The sequence below is a fragment of the Pteropus medius genome, unplaced genomic scaffold (assembly GCF_902729225.1).
Source record: "Pteropus medius unplaced genomic scaffold, Ma_sr-lr_union100, whole genome shotgun sequence".
In the NCBI taxonomy this organism is placed as follows: domain Eukaryota; kingdom Metazoa; phylum Chordata; class Mammalia; order Chiroptera; family Pteropodidae; genus Pteropus; species Pteropus medius.
Window position 1 is genome coordinate 3,033,976 of NW_024355205.1, and position 19,933 is coordinate 3,053,908.

Sequence of the window (19,933 nt, forward strand, 5' to 3'; positions counted from 1 at the left end):
AGTAAAAAGATATAAATTATAATGAAGAGAACCAAATTGAAATTCTGGAATTGAAAAGCACAATAAATAAAATAAAAATTTACTACAAATTTACAGCAAATTTGAGCTGGCACAAGAAAAAATAAGTACAGTTGATTACAGCTCAATGGAAATTAAACATTTTGACCCACAGAGAGAAAAAAAGATCAAAGAAAAATGAACAGAGCCTCAGAGACCTGAAACAACATCAAGTTTACTAACAAAATGCATAATGGGAGGAGAAAGAGATGGCAAAATATTTCAAAAATAATGACCTAAAACTTTCCTAAAGTGATGAAAAGCAAAAGAACTAATCTTCATATCCAAGAAGTTCAACAAAACTCAAAACAAGTAAACAAAAAGAGAGCAACACCTAAATACATAGTATTCAAACTGCTGAAAGACAATAACAAAGAGAAAAACTTTAAGCAGCAAACAAAATAATTCATCATACACAGAGAAACAACATGATAACCAGCTGTCTTCTCCTCAGAAACAAAGGAGGCCAGAGATAGTAGAATGTCCAGAGTGCTGAAGGTGTTTGTGAAGAATCAATATTGCTTTCAAAAAATTTTCTCAAAATATTCAAATAATTATTATGAACTTTAGTCAAGCCTATCCTTAACATGGGGTATTTAAACCTAAGAAAAATAAAGTAAAACACACCAGAACACAAAAATATTTTTTCACTCACTCTCATCATACTTCCCCAAAACCAGCAGAACTAAAGAATTAATTAGAGATTAAAGAAAGTGTTGCAGGGACTATTAAGAATTTAGATGTACCAGAAATTTAATCGTGTTCTCAAAAATCCTACACACAAACTGTAATGCTTAATGTGTTAATGGCAGTTATCACTCAGATGACCCATCCCTTACTCAAGGTCCCATTCTCAGCATACCACTCACAAGTAACAGGATGGCCTCTTTGGGTGCATTTTTTGGAAGACACTCCTCTCAAAGGCAGCTCTATTTTTCCAAAGAACAATCCTTCACAAAATGTTTGGTGTACAGCACTGTAAATCATCATTTATGATATTTTTCTACCACTGTGAGTTAAATATAGAAGTGACTAATGGAGACAATATAATTAGAAAAAAGGCAGTGCTCTGACAGAACAGCTGGCTCCCTGACAATCTAGGTAGGCTTTTGGGTGGAGACCCATGATCTTGGCATCAGAACATCAAGAACAAGTGAATTTTTCTGGTGAGACCAACTCAACCTCTAAGGCTCTCCTTTCACCTGAGAACTATAAGCAAAGGAACTTCTTCCTAACAAATGTGAGTTTCCTATCATACTTGGCAGGCAGCAGACCCTCACATACTGGAGCAGTAGTTCTAGGTTCCCTTATAAGTCATTCCTACAGTGTTCACCACAGAAAGATGGAGCATTCTTACTTATTCCCCAAATGGGTTTCTAAATAAATAATCCAATTCTCCTCTATTTCCTAGACAGGGGTCAGCAAATTGTTTCTGTAAAGGGTTAGACAGTAAATATTCTAGGCTTTGTGAGCCATCTGCAACTACTCAACTCGGCTGCTAGAGCATGAAAGTAATCATAGAAAACATGTAAATGATGGCCACGGCTGCATTCCAATAAAACTGTATTTTAAAAAACAGGTAAAAGATTGGATTTGACCAGTAGACTGTAGTTTGCTGACCTTGCCCTAGAATAACAACTATTTAAAGCTAAAAAGGAAATTACATATCAACATCACCCGGTCCTCCACCCACTCCCATGCCTTGTTCTCAATGAAGAAACTAAATTCAAGTTATTTGCTCAAGGTCATATATTACTCTTTTGCTGCTCTGTTCATATGCATGAAGATGATTTTCTGAAATTAAAAAAAGAGACAGAGAGAGATGGCCTCATTCTTTAAACCTACCATCCTATTGCCTGGATGTCAACAAAACATACTAACTCTAGGGGGAGGGGTTTTTTTGTTTTTTGTTTTAATATACTTTATTTTTTAGAGCAGTTTAAGGCTCACAGCACTACTGGGAGGAATGTGCAAGAGATTTCATACCCTCTCCCCCTACACATGCATGGCCTCCCCAACTATCAGCATTTCCCACCAGAGTGGTACATTTGTTACAACTATGAACATACACTGACACGTCATTATCATTTCAAGTCCATAGTTTGCATTAAGGTTCATTCTTGGTGTTGTACATTTTACGGATTCAGACAAATATATAGTAGCATGTATCCACCATTACAGTATCATACAGAATAGTTTCACTGCTCTAGAAATCCTCTGTGGGGAAGATATTTTTTAATTTCAAAATATTATAAGATAGTCCCTAACCTCTGATGTATCTTCTGTAAATACTTAACTTAGTTTAAGAGAACTCAACTTGGTAACTTTATAATTATCATAAATAAAATCTATACATGTTAGTTTCCTTTCCTCTTCAAGTTTCAAGATCATTGAGAAAAATACTCTCTCATCAAGCAAACTAGACCAACACCCACTTCTATATGATTTTGCCCCCCATTCTTTCTTCTGCCAGTCTCAAAACAACTTACTCTGCTAATCAATCCCTTCTTTCTCTAAAAACCCATCTCAAAACTGTCTCATGAAAGTTTTGAGAAAAAAATTAATTCTTCCAAGTATTTTGATTGCTTTTATCCCACCCAGATTTTTTTTGCTCCATTTTCCCTTTGAGAATTCCATACAGCATGAAACGGTAATATTAATATGAAATTACATATTTGTTGTTTTATATTGTCCTTGTATCTTTTTCATGTGTTCAGGGATATTTTTAAAACTCTTAGGAGGTATAGAGTTTTATTTCTAAGCACAGTATGTTAGCATATTCATTGCTCATTGAATTAAAATGGAAGACTAATAAAATCTCCTAACCCTGATCCCTTCAAAGTAGTTCTTCACTTGGCCTTTATCTACATCTGAAACCCAAAAGAGTTCACATATATCTAAAATATATCTGTATCTCATGCATGAGGAAAAAATTATAAAATGTTTGCTTCTATATTTTACTTAGAATTTTAATATTTTCATATTAGTTTTCCAAGAAACAGTTTCTAAGCCTTTATGCCCAAAAAGTTTCAACTGTTATGCTGAGACTCCCGTTTAAATAATGCCACTCTCCATTTTAAAAGAGACATCTTCACTTTTGACTACATATTACTCAGCAAATTATGTAAGCAAACACCTATGATGGAACAATTATTTTATCTCTCTTGAAGACCTTGAAAATTTCCTCAATTATTTGTGATAGCAAATCCAACTTGGGAGTAATGTATACACACACAACTCTGAAATGGATTTGCAACAATTAAAGACTTAGAGGGTGAAAAAGTCCATCCTTCAAATTCTGACCTCCCGGAGTAACCTCGGCTCATGTGTGCTATGTACGCTTGACAAGCTTCATTTTGTAACTGGAATGAAGAGCATTTCCAAGCTCTTAGGAATCAGGAAAGCTCTTTCTACTATCAACATTAACAAGTATAAGCATGATAGTTAATAGCAAAGGCACTGGAGACTCCTAGCTGTGGGATCCTGGGCAATAGGCAACCTCTCTGTGCCTCATTCCCACATCCATAAAATTGGGGCAATAATAGTTCCTATCTTACGTGGTTTTTCGGATTAAATAAGCAAACATGTAAAAAGCACTTTGAATAGAGCCTAGTACACACACCTATGGACAACTTAGAAATATAACCATAAAAATAAATATAACACAAAAATTTAAAATAATATAAAAATCACCACAAAAATAATATAACGCAACCTCCCTCTTGTCACAGGCCCACAACAAACCATAACATATGAGAATCAATGTGATTTAAAAAAATTCTTAAGACCACACCACAAATATCTCAAACAAGAAACAAACAGGCTGCTCAAAGTCAATTCACTTAAACATCACTGGCCAACTTTCTCATCTGTAAAGTGAAGAAGATGAACTAAATGACAAAGTCCGTCCTTCTCAGCTGTAAAAACTGGATAATTCTCTTGGAGACACATATAAGAAACTAGCAACATAAGAGAAACCTCCCTGGTACACTGGCATCGTTTAACTACCTGTGTATCAGTTCAGTTCATTTTTATTTAAACTATCAATCACTGTACCAATTGTATGTTTAATCTATGTCACTTTGGATACTGTAATTATTAAGCAGTTATCTGATGATCTTTATCTTTTTCTTCCCTGGCCAACCTGAAAGAATTGGAAGATAAGCACCTATAAGCACACTTCAAAATGCAAAACAATAAGTATATTCACGTAAATTCATATTCTAATCATACAGGCACCCAGAAATATCATGTGCACATAAACACGTTAAGTACCATAAAAATCAAGCTTTGCATCAATAAAGTAGGTATAACTCTCAGACTACTATGGTTCACTTTCACATTTAGCAACTGCTATTCTAGTTAATTATATAGTAAGTCAACTATTTTGTGATCACTATATATTTTTAATACTTTTGCATGGCAGCATATCCTTAGAATATTTTCTAGAACAAAACACATCATAGAAAATTTCTAAGAATCTTCTGAAATGGTTGTAAAAAGAGTTAAAAAAAAAAGCCAAAATTAATGCAATGTGCACTATATATAAGCCTTAAAGGCTAATGGTCAATACCTTTCTTCTGAAAGAGTGACTTGAGTATTGGGAATAGAGGAGTCTATTTGGTCATGAGTTTTTGTGCTATAGTAAATAATGGCTTACAGTAATATAAACACTAATTGCTTTATAAGACTACCTAAACATCATTTATAATTGGCACATTTTTAATAGCAAAAGAATACTGTTAAACTTTTTAGAAGATCAAATATGTGAATGAAAAAAATAAGGCACTTAATTTATCCATAAAATATTTTTTCAGATAACACAAGAATCAAGTTTAACCTAGATTTGTTCAAACAAGATTGCATTCTAAATGTGGAGCTTAAAAATGTATGTATGTAATATGAGATTTTATGCACATTATGTTGTTTCTGTTGTATAGTAAGATAAAATTATACCTCATCAGAACATATTTTGTGCAAAGATGTTCTAAAATAAAATCATTACTCTGATTAATCATGTTATTACATTTTATATTTGCTTCTAAAAAGAAAAAAGCACTTGGTTAATAAGCATTCAAAAAGCATCAAATAAGCTCTCAACATGAACTGAAAAATAATTATCTGAAAAAAAAATGGGAGGCATGCTATATTCAATTTTTTCTCCTATTTTTATCCTAGTCAAACTGAATATCATGATAGCTACTTATAAGACAGTTCCTAATACCTTCAAATAGCTTTTTCACCTACAGCATCAAAAACCATTTTTTCTAAGTTATTACTTATTTCCTAACTACAATCATATACAATTTTTAAAAAATAAGCTATGGGGTTGTATTCTCTACAAGATTTCTGATGTCTCAAATCTCGAGGCTATCAGCACAGAACTACTGACCTAACATTCAAATGTGAAAATGCATAAACAGCTGGAATTCTATCTGAAAATCATCAAAATTAAACCTATTCTACTTATAAACTCAACAAAATAATCTCACATAACAAGAAAACAAAAGACGATTTTATAAAACAACCACTGCAGTGGGCCCACACACTGATAGCAAATGAAAATATTTATATTACTCATATTAATCCTGAAAACTCATTTGGGTTTCTCTGGTCTTCACACAGGAGGGAAGCAGGGGATAGAGACATGGTACCATCTCAGAACCTAAAGAACAATGACTTGGGCACTTCATTTCAATCACACGTGATCATGATATGGAAACTTTAAAAACAGTTCAATGATAATAAAATAGAAGACCTCTCAATCAGTTTCCTGAGAACTAGATGCAGACAAAATATTATGTTTAACTTCATTCAATGTTGTCAAAAAAATGAGGCAATGTTTGAATGAGCTTAGTGGACAAACTGAGGAGATAGAGCAATGGGTAAGAATCTTCCTTCTAAAATTACTTTCTACACTGACCTATCTCTTCCAAATCTCAAGCCTTGAGTAGTTACAAGAAAGACACATACCAGTAATCAAAGCTGAGCACTTTATGCAGCATCAAAATGCAAGTAAATGTTTTATATAGGTATCCCTCCGTGTCCCGTTTGCAAAGCATATGCAACCCAAGAGTTTAATATAAACCAGTTTTTTATAGAAAGTGAGGACTCTCTGTATTGAGTGTTTACCTGTCAGGCTTTTTGCCAAATGCTTACTTATCCTTTACACAGCATCTAATCTTCAAGCATTATCTCTAGTTTACAGACAAAGAAATCAAGGAAATCAACAATCCAGCTTGCCCAAGGCCACTGAGCCAGTCCTTGATAGCCTGAAGCCAAACACTTTATCTTTATATTAATTGAAGTACCAAGAGAAAAACTCTAGAAATCCTATGGCGAAATCGCATGCAAAACAAAGTTAAGAATAACTATAGCGGATCCTTGAATAACCTAGTTTTGTTCAAAGTTGTTTCATGATAATGTTGATGAGATGCTATAGGAATCTAACTCATTTATATCAATCAGCCTATGGTAAAATCTGTTTCATTATTTGTAGTTTTGCTTAAAGTTGCAGAACCTATTGATGATGTAAAGTGAGGATGTTTAGTTTATCTGTTCAGACAACTCTGCATTATAACAGGTTTCTTAACTGAAGAACACCAATTATTGAAGAGGCATCTGCTACTGAAGGTTCCAAAATGTAAACAAATTTCATGAAAACAAATCAACTTTAACCCTCTAGTTTGCTAAAGAGCTGACATAAATATTCTTTTGTTGAGTACAGATACATGGCTAAAACTCTCTTTAGACATATAATTTATATCCAGCTAAGATAGAGCTGTAGAATAATTATGATGCAATATCAAAAGGGGAGTAAGGCACCTATAGACACAAGTAGTGGAGGCCCACTATACGTTGGGGGGGGTGGGGCACAAGGAGAAAAAGGGGGAAAAACTCAAAGAAGTGAAATCTTTAGCAGAGACACCTCCCACACAGAGTAAGAAAACAAGAGTGTAAATGGAAAGGGAGGAGACTTTCCAGAAAAAAAAGCAAGAAGAGAAATAAATACTGGATTTGCATGCTGAGCTCCTGAAATGGCAAATGATTATTTATCAGACAGACTGGAGAACAAGAAGATCAAACCATGGAAAGTTTGTCCTAGCCCAACTCAGAAATTTGGACTTCAGGACTTCATCTTATAAAACAATGGGCAGCCATAGACCTCATGTGTGGCTCTCCAGCTATGCTCTGATCACCTTCCTAAGTGCTACTTCTCACATTATAATAAAGCTGGTTCTCAGTAGGGGAAACTAAGATTTTTTTGCTGTATGTTCAGAGCTAAATGCACTCAACCAATAAAAATGAAACACAGCTACACCAAATTCTCAAAATATGTTTTTCAAAAGATTAATACTTAGTATTTTCCATACTGATTTTCAATCTTAAATGACTCTTTGAAACTCTCGGCCCAAATTCAACTGAAATAGGTTAACACCTATTTTTTTTTTCCAAAGCTTTGAAACATTTTCACAATGATGACTGGCATAGCACAAAAATAGCCTTTTATCATAAGGAGACTGACATGGAACCCCTGCAAGACCCCAGTTCCTCCAATCCATGTTACCCAAGCAAAGACCTAAAAGGTGGTGGAGACCAGTGGTCAGCAAGGAATGAGTGCTAAGGAGGACGGCACTGCCCTGTCACAGTCATCACAACCACACATAGGAGTTTGCCACATAGTGGACTGGAGACCTCGGGCAACATACAAAGCCTTTCTTTTGAACACCAAGTGCATGTCTAATGTTCTTCTGAAATTCTTATTCAGCCTCGCAAAGGATATGGCAGTGTTAAACTCCACCCATCTGCATCATGCAAACAGGCACCAAAGACAAAAGTTCTGATTTATATGGCCAAGGGTAAAAAAACTAGAATTCAACAAACCCCAGTCCTACAAACTGAACAGATCACTTAACAGGTCTAACTGTCTCAATCATGCCCCAAATTCATGTCCTGCAGTTAACATATCAGTTCTCATACTTTTACACTGAAGAAACTCTAACATCAGAGAATAAACTCCATCTCCTTATGGGGGCCTAGTCTACACATGCAAAACTTAAAATCCATGCAAATTCTCTGTACTCATCCATGATATTGTACTTTTTTGTATAATACTTTAATAGGTGAATACACACACGTGTATACATTTTCTCCCTGAAGTAAAATTCATATTCCAGAAAGTTACATTAAAAGTGTCACACCTTTGCACTTTCTTGCCTTTGTGCTTGCCTTGGCTTACTAGGTTTCTCCAACATGAACAACTTCCTGTCATTCTTCTCTGCTGAGTGAGCTAGCTAACTGGCTCAGATACCACCCCTTCCTTGAAGACCTCCCTCCCCACCTTCCCCAGTCCAGGTGACCTCTCCCCTGGGCTTGGTAAGGCTGCAGGTCCCACCCACATGACTTTAGTAGGCTGTCTTATGCTAATCCATTTTGATCTTTTCTTTAGTGGCTGGGAGTTCATAACTGCCTTAGTCAAGCAATTTTCTAGACTTCCACTGACTGGCCAGAACCCAATTTATTTCAAGGTCTCCTGGAAAATTTTAAAAACATAATTTCAGAAAACAAGCAAGTTTAACTATTAAAACTATAATTGTACATACTAAATTTAGCCTCAGATTTGATGGACCTTCACAATCTGATTCCTCCTAATTCTCACTCTAGTCTCCTACCTCTCTCCCTCCTTCCTTGCCCCCCTTGAATAGAAAGTTTTATGCTCTAGTACTGGAGAATAACTCAGAGTAGCGTAGATTCCCCAAGTTACTTCGCAAGCTCCTACCTGCTTTGTCAGCTTCTTGGATAATTTCTCAGCCTTAAGAACCCAGGTCAGATGATACTTTTCCTTCCCTAAATCACTACCCTGCCCCACTCCAAAATGAACCCCTTCACAACCTCTGTTTTTCCTTCACCACAGTAGCACAGTGATATGGTTACCCACCTCCCCTCTTCAATTCCATACTCCTTTCAAGGTCCATGTCTGACTATCATTTTATCCCTACCACCTAAAACAGTGGCACAAGAAGCTGTTCAAAAAATACGTTGAGTTGTACAGAAAGAAAATGAGTCTATGGTCTTAAAATCTGCATGTCTCAGGACAGTTATGTTATCTAAATTATAAAGTACAGCTGACCCTTGAACAATGCTGGGATTAGGAGCAACAACAGCCCTCACAGTTGAAAATCCACATATGACTTCTGACTCCCCAAAAACTTAACCACTAACAGCCTACTGTTGACCAGAAGTCCTACTGATATTATAAACAGTATATTAACACATTTTATATGTTAAATGTATTATGTACTGTATTCTTAAATATAGTAAGCTAAAGAAAATATTAAGAAAATCATAAAGAAAAAATGTTTACTGTATTTATTGAAAAAAATCTGCGTATAAGTGGACCTGCACCATTCAAATCCATGTTGTTCATGGGTCAATGGTATGTATTTTAAATACAAAATACATTTAATATTTATGACCTAATGAATAATACTTCCAGATCAATCATGTATTCACTCCTTCAACAAATATCTGGGTTCCTATTAGCTGCCAGGAACTGTGCGGGGCCAGGGCACTAGCTGGCCTTTAGGCAGCCTTTGCACATATTAGAACAGGGTACCTTCTCTGGGCAGATGAATTATAAAAGCTGGGCCTAGGCCTCCAAATGACCACTTCAGCTGACAACCAAGAGTATGGAGACTCTGCCTACAATCATAAATGAGAGAAAGTCCCTACCTTGGGGAGCTCAGATTCTAGTAAGGGAGATAGGCAAACAGTCAATTTTCAACATTTCCTATGTGACTGAAAAATCAGACTTTGACACATAACACTTAAGAGTCTCCGTATAAATCCTCATCTCATTAAATACTGGTACTATAATCGTCAATCTGAACTTGGGCCAACGCAGCCACCTATGCCAGCAGAGAATTCTAGTATTTTTCTAGGCCAGGAACAAGCACTGTTTCCAGATTCAAGCAGGCCGCACACAAAATTGACCACATTTTCAATTATCACCTTACAGTGACTGGCCGAATTTATTTCACCAAGAAATATCCTTAATTCACCAGTTTGATTTTAAGTCATTTTTTACTTTCACAAGCTTGAGAATTTTTCTGTAATAGTAAATATTTCATAAAATACTTTAATCTGTTTGAAATTATTTGCTTTAACAGTTCACTGCTTAGCAATGCTACACACTTATCTACTAAAGTTAAATATAAAAGATAATTGGTATTCCCAGTTGATAAAACACATTTGAACAATACAAATCTTTTAAAACAATCGGCTAAAATATTTATCTTCTCACAGTTAAGCTTATTTATCTTCTCACAGTTAAGGGGAAACACTCGCTCTTGCACCTCTGTAAGAAATGTATTATATACACATTTTTGAGCAATTACTTCCTCATGAAAACTAGGTCAGTTTAACTCTGAGTTCTAAAAAGAATGGTCTGAATTAATGTCAACTACAACTGTCTTCACTTTTTGTTCCTCTAATGTACAGAGTACATTACACAGAACACAAAAATTAATCTCAAAAGAAATATGAGGGAAGGGTAAAAAAAATTGATAGTGATCCAATTGGCAAAAAATATTCAACCATTTATTTCAGACCCCTTATTCCAAATATGGTTCCCATTAAGAGATAGTAAATCTTAGACTTTAATTCCCCCACCTAATGGTTGAGAAGGCACTGTAATTTTGTTAAATTCAATTAATTTGTTCAACAAATATTTATTATGCATCCCTGAAGAGAGAAGAATTGTGCAAGGCAAGTGGAAGTGAACAAGAAAAATGAAACCAATGCTCCTGGAGCTCATCATGGAGCAAGGTCAACATCTAACAAGGTGCCATTCCTGTCAGCAGGTAGATACTTTAATAAAAGATTTACTGTCAACCTAACTTCTCTTTAATGCAGAGCCTTACCTCTTAGATTTCTGGGATGAATCTGTTTAGTCCGAGGCATCTTCTTTGATTCAGGGGCCCCTTTTTCTTCTTAGAAACTGTAGGAAGAGCAGGTCACAGAAAGGTAGCTCCATAAACTTAATGTCCATCAATTAATCCATTTGCTGAAAAAAGAAAAAGAAACAAAAATCACACTTTAGAACTTTCAAAGAAAAAAGACACTTCAAAAGTTATGGCTTAATACAGCACTAATCTAAACTCAACAAAAGGTAACCAAGCTAGAGACTGCTGCAGAGGATTATTTACTAACTTTTAATTAAACACAGGACATGTCATTTTGCCAATATTTGGGCTTTCTCATTAAGAAAACAGGAAAAAAATCACTGTACCTTTATCAAAGAAGAGTGAAAAAATTCACTGACTTGTGTAAAAATAACAATAGCAAGTATAATTAAAATATAGCATCAGGCTATATAAGGGTTATGTTGTATTATATACATGTCTGCCCAAACATAAACTTTGGGAACATGAACCACATCTTATTCAACTTGTTTAACTGAGTTCAGTTAATGTATGTAGTTGTTATTGTGGACACTCCCAAATTATCCCAGTTCCCCCTTCTAGGTTCATGAAAGAAATGCACTTTCTGCCTCCCTGTGTTTTGCTAAAAGGTATGACCGGTTCTGGCTAATGACCTGAGCGGAAGAGACATACATTGGTTCTACGCTGGAACGCTTAGTTACCCAAGCAATATCATCCAGAGCTCTTTTCTCTTTGCCATGGGACAGCCACTGTTCTAGACAGTGAGTCTGACATCATGGAGATGAGCTCCCACTAACCCAGTATAATCATGTAAAACAAACATGAGAGACTGTTGTTTTAAGTCACTGAGGTTTGGGAGTTATTTGTTACTGCAGCAGAACCTAGTCTGTCCTGATTTATACATTTTAAAAACGATGATCTAAAGTAAAATATACCAAGACAATAATAATCCAAAACCTAATATTATCTCTCTCCTCAAATCAGCATGTTGGTCTCCTTTTCCACAAGACTCTCAAGGATCCTTGAGCTAAATTTTAGTTTTAACTTCCTGCAATATGGCTGATAAGCAAAGCCCATTATGATGATGTTAAACATAAAATTTTTAATCATTAAGCAAAGACACAAAAATAGAACAGAAATGCTTTGGTTAAAATTTTTGTTGTATCCAGTACTGTAGCAGAAACAAAAGAATACTTCCTGAGCACCTGCTGTGTGCCTATTTACTTTCTACACATTACCTAATTTAATCCTAATAACTGGTAAGGTGTCTATCCTTTATCCATTTTATAGATTAAAAAAAAGAAATTAAGCCAGGGAGAGGTTAATTAACGTGTCCATGGTCAGCAACTAAGGAATGTGGCACCACGTGACTCAGTTACTGGCAGTGCTTATTTCCTCCATGGAGATAATACCCACTCTCAGGATTTTATTAAAGAAGCTGTAGAGCACAAGTCATGACTACATATTTTGGTGTCAAACCAGAATGAGCTCAAAGCCAGGCTTTACCCCTTATTGTGTAGCCTTGTTCAAGGTACTTAACCTCTCTGAAGATCAGATTTCCCAACTGTAAAACTAGGAAATAGTATCCACCTCATAGGGTGTAAGTTATAAACAATGTGCCACTGCTTGACACACAAAAATAGTCAAATGTTAATTCTACTTAAGAAAGCCTATAAGGGAAAGACTATCTATAATATCCCAGTATAAGATTTTCGAAATGTATGGTTTTATTATAAGCAAAAACAAATAAGAAAGAAAACTACAATTAGCTCCAGTATCTTATATTTGTAGCTTTCTTTAAGTGCATGAGTAAGAATATAAAACATGATGGTCCAATACTATGTATACACTTCATCCAGCACTGTGCTGAATGATCTATAAAAGATATGATTCTTCAACTCCCTACATTAATGACATCCACCATCGGATCCACGTAGCTTCCGACTCAGTAGAAAATTTAGAGACGTTAGGGCCAAACTGTATACTTAAATACGTTCCTTGTTAAACTTAAAGCTGTTAAAATGGTCACGATATTTGGAAGTTTTAAAGCGTGAACTCCGATTGTAATAGTCACGTGATTCCCATAAGATGATGAGCATAAAATGCAAAACATGCAAATTTCCGATCAATAACAGCTTTCTGCTACCCCATTCACTGCCTACCCACTGTCTCTAGCTGTCCATCCCATGTTTAAATCCTTGTATGTGGAGAAGTGGGTATGTTCAGAGACAGCAGCACTGTAGCAACTAGGACGAGTGACAAATCGTTCCTTTACAGGAAAGAAATACTACATGGAGCAAAAACATGACACGATCAAAAAGCGTAAAGACAGTTGCAGGGAGAAAAAACATGAATGAATGTGGAGGGCGGAGCCTGGGAAAACCCCTCTGCAACGCTGCACTGAACAAAGCACTTCGCATGCGGGGGGTGGGGGGGGAGAATGGAAGTGCCAGCTCAGGAAGGAGCCCGGAGTGGGTGCGGAGAGCAGGACAAGATGAGGCGAGCGCGGCAGCCCTGAGACTCCTCACCACCAGCTCCACCAGCGCCCCCACCCCTCGAGCAGCAACTCCTTCCCCAGCCCGACCCCAAAGCGAGCCTGAGCCGACCCGCGCCCAAACCCACCGCCCTCTTTCCAACTGCTGCAGGCACGTACTCCCAACCCGGAAAGAAACTACCCAGGTGGCTGGGAGTAAACAGGCACTTCGCGCAAAGAACGAAAGGAAAAGAAAGCCACAAAGGCGGGAGGTTGGGAAGCCGAGGCCTGGTCTCCCTCACCCCCCACCCTCTTGCAAAATGCGTCTGCGGCTGGAATGCAGGTGGGGAGGCTAGGTCCCTCCGTACCTGCTCAGCTCGCAGGACCGCAGCTCGGGCCGCTCGCGCGCAGCGAGGGCTCCCAGAAGTGGCAAGTGTCTCCCGCACGCAGCCATCCCCTCTGCAAAAGGCTCTCCGGCGGCTGCACACACACACACACACACACACACACACACACACACACACACGGGCGCCCGCACGACCCCCACTCCGCGGAAAGGATGTGGGTCCTGCCCCCCCCCACACCGCTCCCCGCTGCCCTCCCCGCTGCGGCGCCCCCGCCGCGGAGCCCGCGCCGAACCTGCAGCCAGGACGCCCGGCGGAGCCGCTGCCGCTGCAGCCGGCCCTAGAGCTGCGCTGCTGATGGCGGCCGCAGCTCGGAATCTCCGCGACCCCCGCGCGGCGGCGGCGGCGCCTGGGATCCCTCCTTCACTTGACAACCCCAAACACAAACATGACCTCCCTCCTGCGGCTGCTCCCGGCTCTCGGCCCCTGGCTCCGTCCCTCCTCCCCGCCGTCGCCGCCACCGCCCCAGCAGCAGCCACACTAGAGGCCGGCGACTGGCACTCACACCACCCAGCGCTGAAATATTAAACAGGGGAGCCGGCCGGGGGGTGGGGGGGAGCGCGGGGCTCGCGGGCGGGGGCCGCAGGCGCCGGGCGGGGAAGGTGGCCGCGCTCGCCGGCGCCCGGGGCCGCGGCATGACCGCCGCCGGGGAGGGGGCGTCTGGGGGGCTCGCACAGCGGCGAGGAGAGGCAGGGGGGCCCCTGGGAACGTGGGGCCCGGGGTGAGGAGGGCGGGCGCGGGCTTTACCTCTCCCCGGGCCAGAGTAGGGCACGTTTAGCGTCTTTAGGGGCGACGGGAGGAGCGCGGCCCGGCAGCGCGGGGGAGGGAGGGCGAAGGTCCGAGGCTTTCCCGCGGGTGGGCGGGGCGGCAGGGGATCCCCGGGGGCGGGAGGCGGGGAGGCCGCGGGCTGCTACGCGCGGGCGGGGGATGGGGCGTCCCCAGGCGGCGACTGAGGACGGAGCTGAGGGGGAAGGGCGGGGGTCACCCCGGGCGCGGAGGCCCAGCTGGGCAGGCGCGGCCGCCAGACCAGCCCTGGGGTAGGGGTTGGGTGGGTGCCCCGTTCGGGCTCGCGTGGATCCCGGAGGGCCCCGGGTCTCCCCGGCGGGGCGGGCCCGAGACCTGGTCTCGCCCCGCCGTCCACCCGCGGCTCCGCCCCGCCGGGCCGCCACAGGGACTGAAGGGGGGCGGGAGGAGGCAGTGGCGCGGCCCGAGGGGGAGGGCCGGGGGAGGGGCGCGAGGGGCGGGAGCCCGGGGTCGAGCCGGCCAGAGAACTGGCGCCCGGCGGCGGCGAGGGGCGGGCCAGGCCGGTCACGCGGCCTCGGGAAGGCCTGGCCGGGTCGCGCAGTTGGGGGCGGTTGTCTGAGAAGGAAGAGGGCGACGGCGGCGGTAGTTTCTCTTTACCGTCTCTTTACTTTCTAAAGCAGGATGTGGGCCGGCCCGGTGACGTCATGGGGTCTCCCAGCCCCGCCCCGCGCCCGGGCCGATTGGGGGTGGGGAAGGGAGAGGGGGGCACCCCAAGGGGGTTTCCTCAGCAACGCGTTGAGGGAAGGGGAAAGTCATTGTGAAACTTGAAACTCATTAACTTTGAAAAACAACTTTAAAAAAACCGGGAGCGGGGCGGAGTGTTGGTTTGAAGGGTGGAAGGGGACATGTTATTAACCCTGAACTGAAACCACTTTTTGGTGGCGGATGTTCTATTAAAAGATTGAGGAAAGCCAAGGTTATTCCAGAGGCCGCTCCAAAGCCCGCTGGTGGTTCCCAGAGCCGGAGCGGCGAGCGCAGTTAACCCTTGCCTGTCCGCTTAACAGCCTGGGGCAGGGGAGGGCGGGGAGGGGTGTTTGAGGTCAGAAAAACGGGGTGCGGGGCTAGGCCGCCGAACTGCTTCAGGGACGAAAGGAAGAAGAGGAAGGGGTTAGTGGGAGTAATTACCATAAACCAGAATTTGACCCCGGCTGCTAGAACGCAGTAGAGAAAGAAAGGATTAGAAATCTATGGAAAAGAAATCAGGAGGGGCTGGACGAGGAAAACGAAGGTTTTCGGAGATAGACCTAAAGAATGGTAAAAGTTTGGGGCTCAAATTCCACATGTACACCTAAAGAGCTGGCAGAAGGAATTGGTTTAAGGAGTCACTCTGAAATGGGGAGGAATAAGATTAAACAAAAATTTTGATACAGAAAATTTTTTCATTAAACCAAACTGCTTTCTCCTTTTAAGGAATAAAAATGCTGAAAGACCATACACCCACTACGCTGGCCATCTGCGCAAACTTCAATTGTTTTGTTCCCTGGGGCTTCCATAAAGACGTCTAGGTTTTTCCTGCTAGGGTTCACCCCGAAAATCCCCCCGAGAAAATCCTATCTCTAGCTCATTTGAGCTAAGAAAAGCTTAATGCACAAAAATGGGAATAATTAAAAGTGGAATACTCAATAATGGCGAGCTTGTACCCCAAAATAACGTCGTGTATGCCCTGCCAAAGGGGGGAACATGCCTATTAAAAACTAACTTCAGTCAAAAGAGCAATATCGAAAAACTGCCTAAATTTGAAATATTAACCATACTGTCCTTCCAATCTTGCGGTGAAATAATGCACTTTTTAAATTTTCTATGTAATATAATCATCTTTTATGAAATGACATTTAATGGATTGCAGTCACAAACAGCATGTAATATAACTGTCCAACTCGGTATGTGAATAAAAAATAAACATGATTTACATGAGAAAGTATACCTACTCTGTCAGGATAAAGATGAAGGTAGCTCCTAATTATTTTTACTTGTGTCACCTGTAAGTTAAAAATACTAACTGAATGAATATATTTCTAACACGATAGTTGTTGAACATAACAAACATATTGTGAACACAGTGTTTTATAAAGGATTTGGCATTGCTCTGAACCTTCTAACAAATTAAACATCCAATTTCGTCATTTCAATTTGTTGAAGAACTTTGCTTAAAAAGACTACTCATAACTTTATTGAGCAGAAAATCAATATTAAACTTTTCTTTGAAATATATACAATACCGAAAACTTACCTATTTTCTATTTGTGAACTAATTTTCTAAATGCATTTTTCCCCCTAATTCTGCCTCCAGTTCTAACTTCCTAGTTATCAGAAAGCAAGGAAAGCTAGCTAAACTATAAAGTAGCTAGTTGCGGCTTATTTTGTGGCATATTCAACAGTTTCTCAAATTGTATCTTATAAACGAAATATAGGGAAACTTTTTTTTTGAACGAGATAAATGTGACTGGTAAACAGCAGTTTGAATTGTCGAAAATTCTAAAACAAATGGGGTGGTGACCATACCCCGAAAAAAAAAGAGGGGGTTCCTAGGGCCCATTTCTCTCTGGCTGCATACCTATTGGCCCTGTGAACGCCTCTGGAGTCCCCTCGGGGGCTGAGGTTCAAGTGAGGACAGTGTCACTGAGAGGTTCTATACATTTTCCTTGCTAAGCAGCTATGGGAGGACAGAAGTCCACCCCAAAGCTTTGTCACGGGACTCTGCCGTCTCGCCGCGTCCATCCTGTTCTGCGCCACCACCGCTGCCCGCGCGTCCTTAGCGGGGTTCCCACGCGGCCGCCCGACCGGCTCGGGCTCCCCCCTGGCGCGGCCCCGCGGCCCCGGCCCTCCGCCCTGTGCGCGGCCCGGCTGCGCCACCGCCACGCGGAGATCCCGGAGGTTCCTCCCCGGCAGCCACCGGGTCACGCCGCCGCCCGTCCCTCCCCTCCGCCCTCCGCCCTCAGCGCGCGCTGGGCTTTCCCGTCCACCGGCCGAATCCCCTCCTCCTCGGGGCGACTCGGCGACAAAACCTTCCTCGCGCGTCCTGCCAACTCTGCCCCACACCCAAGCTCTTCCCAAGCCAGACAAAAGAACCAAGAGAAAACTTACCCGAACTGCAACGCAAAAGTCTGATCCAAAGCTTCCTGGGTTTAACTTTTAATTTTAAAAACAACAAAAGCAGAAACCAAAAGCCTCCTAGGTTGGAAGTGGGCGTGAGAGGAAATGCTAGGGGGAGGCGCTTCATTCCCTCGGCTGCTTTTGCCGCCCCCCCCCCCTTTTCTGGCCCCTGCCTCGGGCTTTGATGTTATCTAGTGCACCGCCTACGTTGGTTTATACCTTGGGCTGTGAGCCGAGAATGATATACAGATATTCGGCACTCTATATGCTAGATTGAAAGAAGGAAGCAGGTGGTCACGGTAAAGGATCCCCACTTCTTAACCCCGCAGCGAGAATGGAACATATTGCCCTGTCTTCCTTTTGTTACCTGGACTAAAATGAGCAATCCACCTATCTGGTAATCCTGAAGAGCTGGATGATACGGTATTGTATGTGAGATTCGAAAAAGGCCTTCTAAATCAGATTCATTTCCCTCCACTATCAGCACAAACTTAGAACAAGGCTGTTTTTGGTTTTTAGATCTCAGTTTGGTAAGTAAATGTTATTTCCCTTCTTAGACCTGTGGCCTTGACGAGACAAGACTATACCTCTGAAGAAAATAAACTCCATAATAGCATGACTTTCATATATCAGTCTCATACGGCAGAATGCCCCGCACCACCCCCTCACATTATAGAAAGCTTGTAACTATTTATTTTATCTTAGTTAACTGGACACTCCCAGAAACTAGATATATTTTTACATTAGGTTAGCAGTCTGGGTACCATGACAAACAAAGCACTAACAAAGGATGCTTTTTCTTTTTTCTTTTTCCTTTTTTTTTAACAGATCAAGATGGATTTCACTGTCTACCATTCAGGCCTAACTGTGCATCCACTTTATGCCAACAGCATCCTGTGTTCAGACCTTGCCCTCTGGGAGTTTGCAAATTAATAGAGACAGGATAAACACATGGAAAAATACCTAGAGGGAAAATAGATACAAGAAGAAGCTTATAAACAAAGCCAATTAAAGTTATACAGAGTTATTTACATGATTGCTGAGAGCTTTCTAGATTGGGTGAAGGGCAGGATTGTGAGAGAAAGTTCAGTAGTAAGGGCGAGTTCTGAGTAGGATTTTGAAGAAAGGTTCATGATTTAGCAATAGCGTAAATGAATACATCATTCCAGGCAAAGAGAAATAGCTTAAAGGTGAGAGCAACTAAGCTATGTGTGATGGTTTTTCTGACTAGAGTGAAAACTCAAATGTGAGAAAAGTAGGTGGCCATATAAATGTAGTATCTAAACGCGACACCTGAGAGGGGAAACAAACTATTAATAACTATACCCAGATGAGAGACATGCACCTGGACTGTACTGGGCAAACAGGAAGGTAGGGTTCTCTAGTAATGAGATATGAAGACAGAGTGGGCAAACAAGAGGCAACCAGGGAAAAACTTTAGGCATCATTATGAAGGAATTAAGACATGATACTGAGAATACAGGCATATCTCATATTATTGTGCCTTGTTTTATTGCACTTTGCAGATAATATGTTTTCATCAAATCGCAGCAAGATCTTCCACCAGCAAAAAGATTATGAGCTGGTGAAGGCTCAGATGATAGTGAACATTTTTTAGCAATAAAGTATTTTTTAATTAAGGTGTGTGTACATTGTTTTTTGGACATAATGCTATTGCACACTTTGTAGAATACAGTATAGCGTGAATATAACTTTTATATGCACTAGGAAACCAAAAAAAAATCACATAATTTGCTTTGTCTTTGTTAGCTCGGGCTGCCATAACAAAGTACCATAGACTGGGTGACTTTAACAATAGAAATTTATTTCCTTACAGATTTGGAAGCTGGAAATCTAAGATCAAGGTTCGGCTAATTTGGTTTCTGATGAGAATCCTCTGGCTTGCAGCTAGCCAGCTACCTCCTCACTACGTCCTCACAGCGTCTTTCCTCCAGGAATGCACACAGAGAGAAAGTGAGCTCTCTGATGTCTCTTCTTATAAGAACACTAATCCTATGGGATCAGGGCCCCACCCTCATGACTTCATTTAACTCAATTACTTTCTAAAGACTCTATTTCCAAATACAGTCACTGTGAGGGTAGGGAGGGCTTCAACATATGAATTTGGGGGCAGGAGATGAGGACACAATTCAGTCTGT

At 41.1% G+C, this 19,933-nt stretch overlaps 1 protein-coding gene across 6 annotated transcripts in view; it reads right to left on the reverse strand.

Annotated features, from left to right (window-relative positions):
* The window catches only part of HIVEP1 (HIVEP zinc finger 1), a 134,803-nt gene extending 116,884 nt beyond the window's left edge, over positions 1–17,919 (reverse strand). For 2 of the 6 annotated variants that reach the window (XM_039857963.1, XM_039857957.1), the window contains exons 1-2: positions 17,766–17,919; positions 10,980–11,122 (exon numbers count right to left, since the gene is read on the reverse strand). In XM_039857963.1, coding sequence (XP_039713897.1) covers positions 10,980–11,019 — 40 coding nt within the window. In that variant the 5' untranslated portion in view covers positions 11,020–11,122; positions 17,766–17,919. Of the gene's footprint in view, positions 1–10,979; positions 11,123–13,162; positions 13,449–13,841; positions 13,912–14,112; positions 14,372–14,624; positions 14,744–17,765 lie in introns of those variants that run through there. The other 4 variants (XM_039857958.1, XM_039857959.1, XM_039857960.1 and 1 more) reach the window with 4 other exon arrangements.
* Positions 17,920–19,933: the final 2,014 nt, after the last annotated feature.